The 5,148-nt window shown below is 48.4% G+C and overlaps 2 protein-coding genes across 2 annotated transcripts; both read right to left on the minus strand.

Annotated features, from left to right (window-relative positions):
* Window positions 1-236: 236 nt before the first annotated feature.
* LOC141674194 (uncharacterized) lies at window positions 237-977 on the minus strand. The gene is made up of 2 exons (XM_074480918.1): window positions 754-977; window positions 237-690 (listed from the first exon to the last, which is right to left on the minus strand). Exons 1-2 carry the CDS (start codon window positions 975-977, stop codon window positions 237-239), a joined length of 678 nt encoding a protein of 225 aa, XP_074337019.1.
* Window positions 978-3,465: 2,488 nt separating this feature from the next.
* LOC141674196 (uncharacterized) lies at window positions 3,466-4,635 on the minus strand. The gene is made up of 2 exons (XM_074480919.1): window positions 4,198-4,635; window positions 3,466-4,077 (listed from the first exon to the last, which is right to left on the minus strand). The coding sequence occupies exons 1-2, from the start codon at window positions 4,633-4,635 to the stop codon at window positions 3,466-3,468; spliced, it is 1,050 nt and encodes a 349-aa protein (XP_074337020.1).
* Window positions 4,636-5,148: the final 513 nt, after the last annotated feature.

Here is a 5,148-nt window from a genome sequence, read left to right on the forward strand (position 1 = left end):
TTCCGTGATAGTGGCTAGAGGCTGGGCCTCTGCCCACTTAGTGAAGTAATCTTCCGCAACAACCGCATACTTGACTCCTCCCTTGGACTTCGGGAGTTCTTCAATCAAATAAATTCCCCAGATAGCGAAGGGCCAAGGGCTCATGAGGGATGTGAGGGGAGCCACGGGGCTATTATAATAATTGGCATATCGCAGGCACTTATCACAGGCCCGGGAGAATTCAAAGGCATTTTTTTTCATCGTTGGCCAATAATAACCTTGATGGAGGATTTTCTGAGCAAGAGAGCTACCCCTGAGTGATTGCCACAAATGCCTTCGTGTACTTCCCTAAGGATATAATTGCACTCCTTCCCATCTATACACTTGAGGAGGGGCACACTGAACCCTCTTCTGTATAGGACCCCATCATATATCACGTAGCGGGCTGCCTTATATTTGATTCTTCTGGCCTCATTCTTTTCATCTGGGAGTGACCATTTTCTTATGTAAGCTACAATAGGTGCCATCCATGTTGGGCCGAGGTCATCACTGAGGCTGCCTACCTCGTGCTCAGGCACACTAGGTTGCCTCTGAATATCAAGGGGCACGACCCCTAGCAGAGTGGCCTCGCGTCGAGAGCCAAGTTTGGCTAGCTCGTCCACGCCTTCATTCTGCCCGCACGGGATTAGTTCCAGCCTCACTTTGTTGAACCTTTCGATTATCCTCTGCGCACACTTTAGGTAAAGCTCCGTTCTCGTCCCCTAAGCTTGATACCTCCCATTTATCTGATAGACCACAATCATGGAGTCACTAAACATATTCAAATTCTCCACCTTCATTTCCAGAGCTAGCTTGAGACCGTTAATCAGGGCCTCATACTCAGTATCATTATTGGTTGTATGAAAGGCCAGGTGGGTCGCGCGTCTGATCTTGTGCGCCTCTGGGCTAATTAGCTCAATTCCAGCTCTTGCTCCATCCCCATTAGAGGCTCCATCCATAAATAGAATCCACCATGGGGCACTATTTTAGATTTCCAGCCCGACCTCTTCTGCACTAGGTATGACAACAAGGGCTCCCTGCTCCACTTCTTGATGTGGAGGAAAGTCCAGCACAAAATCGGCCAAGGCTTGACCTTTAATTGTAGTCCTTAGCTTATAATCCACCTCGAACTGGCCGAACTCCACCGTCCACTTCAACATTCATCCCGAAGACTCCGGTTTGTGCATTACTTGCCTGAGGGGGTAGGAGTTTCGTACTTCTATCCTGTGCGCCTGAAAATAGGGCCTAAGCTTTCAGGAGGCCAGGATCAGAGCATATGCCAATTTCTCGAGGCTTGTGTACCGAGTCTCTGCGTCGGCTAGCCTTTTACTCACATAATATACTGTGAGTTGGATACCATCCTCCTCTCGAACCAATACTGCACTTACTGCAAAGTCAGAGACTACCAAGTATAGGACCAGAGTCTCACCTCTCTTTGGGTTGGACAACATTGGAGGGCTGCTGAGATGCTTCTTTATGTTCTAAAAAGCTTCCTCACACTTTTCTTTCCACTCAAAATTCCTCCCCACTCCTTTAATTGCTTTGAAGAACTCCTGGCATTTGTCGGAGGACTTTGAGATGAAGTGTTTTAAGGCAGCCACTCGCCCAGTTAAGCTTTGGACATCCTTCACCCGTCGGGGAGATATCATCTCGAGTAGGGCTCGTATCTTGGCTGGGTTGGCCTCAATGCCCCTATGGTTGACAATAAATCCTAAAAACTTCCCTGAATCGACCCCGAATACACGTTTCTGGGGATTGAGCTTCATCCTGTACTCCCTTAGGATCTGGAACATTTCTGATAGATGGTGGACACGATCCTTTGTTTCCATTGACTTCACAAGCATATTATCTACATAGGCCTCCATGGTCTTCCCCGGTTAATGTCTGAACATCTTGTTCACCAACCTTTGATAGGTTTCCCCAGCATTAAGGAGCCCGAAGGGCATCCCGATATAACAATAGAGGCCCCAATCAGTAATAAAGGAGGTGTGCTCCTGATCTGGCTCATACATTGGGATTTGGTTATATCCCAAATAAGCGTCCATAAAGGTAAGTAGTGCGTGCCCAGCTGTGGAATCAACCAGCTGGTCGATTCGGGATAGAGGAAAACTATCCTTCGGGCAAGCTTTGTTTAGGTCGGTGAAGTCCACACATGTCCTTCATTTGCCATTTGGTTTCTTGACGAGCACTAGGTTGGCCAGCCACATGGGGTAGAAGGCTTCCCTTACAAGCCCTGCCTCCATCAGTCTATCCACCTCTTCTTTGAGGGCCTCTGCCCTCTCTCCACTAATTGGCCGCCTCTTCTATCTGACCCCCTTCTTTTTTGGGTCCAGTTGAGCCGATGGCACATGACATTCAGGTCAATCCCTATCATATCAGAGTGTGACCATGCAAAGACATCCAAATTTCTCCTCAAGAATTGGGCCAGATCCTCCCTCAAGTCAGGACTTAAGTTAGAGCCTATTCTGAGTATTTTGGAAGGATCATTTGGTTCTACCAAGATTGGAATTGTGTCCTCTATAGCCCCAACCCTTTCGACCATTGAGGGCATCCTCGGGTTTAAGTCTGCCCGAGCCACACAGTTTTCTCCCACTTCTGTGATTGTCAAATCTTCCGTGTCTTTGAGCTCAGGCTGGTGAGCTCGAACTGGATTTACCAAGCGTTCAGAGGTCATAGTGACTATACGAGTGATTCCGTTGGGCAGATCCATAGTTGTTGTTGTTTCTTCGCATGCCCACTTCCCTTTCCTGAGTCTTGTAGTGATTTATTCTGGGCTCTCTTCTTCATCACTTGCCTCTTTTACAATCCCCTCATGTACTAACATGATGGGTTGAGAGGCTTCCATCAGCAAGGCCCTAGGCGCAGTTTTACCTGAATCCCCATGCTCTCAAAATATTTCTCGGGCAATTCCTCGATTGAAATCAGGTTACAAGTCTCATATCCTTTAGGCCGTACTCTCTTCCTACCCTCTGCCTCTTCCATTAGGACATCGCCTTCACCCGGTTTGACCGTCTCCCTTGATGCAGTTTCTGACTCGGCCGCCCTGAGTGCCTGGTTGTAGCAGACCCTCAATTCATATTGATAGATCTTCAGGAAGCCTACCCCCATGGGGGTTGGGAATTTTATTGTCATGTGATGGATCGAGGTCACCATCCTCATTGCCCTCATAAGGGGCCTGCCCACTATAACATTGTAGGCACAAGGCTGATCTACAACTGTAAACATAGCGATCTGGGTGGCCACATAAGGCTCTTCTCTTAAGTTGTAGGCATCATAAGACAAAACGTCAGCCGAGCTCCCGATATCCACCATTACTCGGTGAACATTCACCGTTCAAATCTTCATTTTTATGACCAGGGCATCCGTATGAGGGTAATGCATCCATTTGGCATCATTCTCCCTAAACACGATATCATCAGTCTCATTCTGAAAGAGCTTCGGGGGTCTTTAGCTCAGCTGGTTGACGTTGGTGAGGGGATTGTCTTTTGCTTCTCGGGCATATCTGTCCATCACCTTCCAGCTGTCTCCGCCAATATGAGACCTGTCTAGAATGATATGAATGCTTTCGGCCCGAGGTATCCTTTCTTTGTCCTCTGGGGATAGGGGAGGGACCGTTTGATAATCAGCTCTGTGCTTCCGAACCTCCTTGATAACCCACTCAGTAAGCTTCCCTTGTCTTATTAGTGTCTCAATTTCATTCTTCAATTGTCTGCAATCAGCCGTGTCATTCCCCATGGCCTCGTGGTATGCACAATACTTTGAGGTATCCCTTTTGTTGTAGTCTGTGAGAGGAGCCGCCCTCCTGAACACCCCTTTCCCAGCATAGGTAGCGTAAATATGGTCGAGCCTCCATCGAAGTATTCGACCAAGGGTCTGTGTCTGCCATTTTCTTGTATATGGTCTTTCCGAATTTTTGGTGGTCTCTTTACCCCAGACAGACTTTTTTGGGCTCGAACTACGCCGATATGTATTCCTCCTCTCGTCAGGGCTCGAGAATCGGTCCCTCTTATCTCGATAGTTCTCACTGATTCTCAGCTCCCTCATTGATTTCTCCACCCTCTAAAATGGTTCAGCTTGCTCATAGAATTCGACCAAGGTTCTCGGCTCACTTTCCTAGAGGCTCTTCCAAAATTTTGACCTTTCCTTCAACCCTGTAATTAAGAAGTTCTTGATGGTGACCTCGCTGGCGCCCCTCATCTTGGGAACTCCGGTGTTGAACCGATGAAAGTACTCTTCCAGGGGCTCTCCATCCCTTTGCTTGATGTTGGATAACATAGCCACCGGAGGTGAGTAGTGGAGGGTGGACTGAAATTTCCTGACAAATAGGTCCTCCAATTTCCGCCATGTTCTTATGCTAGCAGGTCCCAACTTGGAGAACCGTTGTTGGGCACTACCTTTGAGTGACGCCACGAAGAGTCTGCAGCGGGTTGGCTCCGACATTCGATAGACTTCCATCTTAGTGTTAAACTGTATAAGATATTTTGCCGGGTCGGCTTTGCCATTGAATAGAAGATCAGTGTTGTGCTTGAATACTCGAGGTAAGGGGGATGATTGAATAGTAGCCGTGAACGGGGAAGGGGCCGTTGAGGTTGGAGGTCCTCTTTTCTCCCGCTCCATTTGGTCTAAGATCCTCATTAGGTCTCCTCTTCTAATAATTTCTCCTTCTCTATCGCCGTACATATTACTCGAGTGGTGAGAGCCCTGAGGTCGCTCATGGTGCCCCCTCCTCCAGCTCGGACTTTTGACTCTTCTTCATGATTGTCTCTGCGTCTACGTCGCCCCTCCCTCCTGGGCGGGGTGCGCTGATGTCTTTTTGGAGGGGTCACTGCATGCTCTCTTTTTGAGGTTTTCGGATCTACGGGCTCCTTCTCTTCTCTCTCTTTCTTGCAATTCTCTAACTTGAGCCTAAGGTCGTGCTTACTTAGCTTCTTACCCACACGGTCTAGCACACTAGTCGACCTTGCCTTGGACGAAGCTGGCTTCTGCCCCAATCCCCTAGAGATCTGGTTGCCCAGCTCATCCTGATCTTGGGGTATGTCTTCCTCTCCGTGCGATGCCTCTTTCTTCTGCTTGGTCTCAGTTGTCGCGTCATCAAACTCATGAATCAGCCTCTTTTGGGGACCCCTTCCC

This window comes from Apium graveolens, chromosome 7 (assembly GCF_009905375.1).
Source record: "Apium graveolens cultivar Ventura chromosome 7, ASM990537v1, whole genome shotgun sequence".
NCBI lineage: Eukaryota > Viridiplantae > Streptophyta > Magnoliopsida > Apiales > Apiaceae > Apium > Apium graveolens.

Coding starts and splice junctions, on each gene's coding strand:
- LOC141674194 (XM_074480918.1), bottom strand. CDS start 977: ATGGATGGAGCCTCTAATGGGGATGGAGCAAGAGCTGGAATTGAGCTA. Junction 691..753: donor GTCTATCAGATAAATGGGAG/GTATCAAGCTTA, acceptor GATAATCGAAAG/GTTCAACAAAGTGAGGCTGG.
- LOC141674196 (XM_074480919.1), bottom strand. CDS start 4,635: ATGGAGCGGGAGAAAAGAGGACCTCCAACCTCAACGGCCCCTTCCCCG. Junction 4,078..4,197: donor AGATGAGGGGCGCCAGCGAG/GTCACCATCAAG, acceptor GAACCATTTTAG/AGGGTGGAGAAATCAATGAG.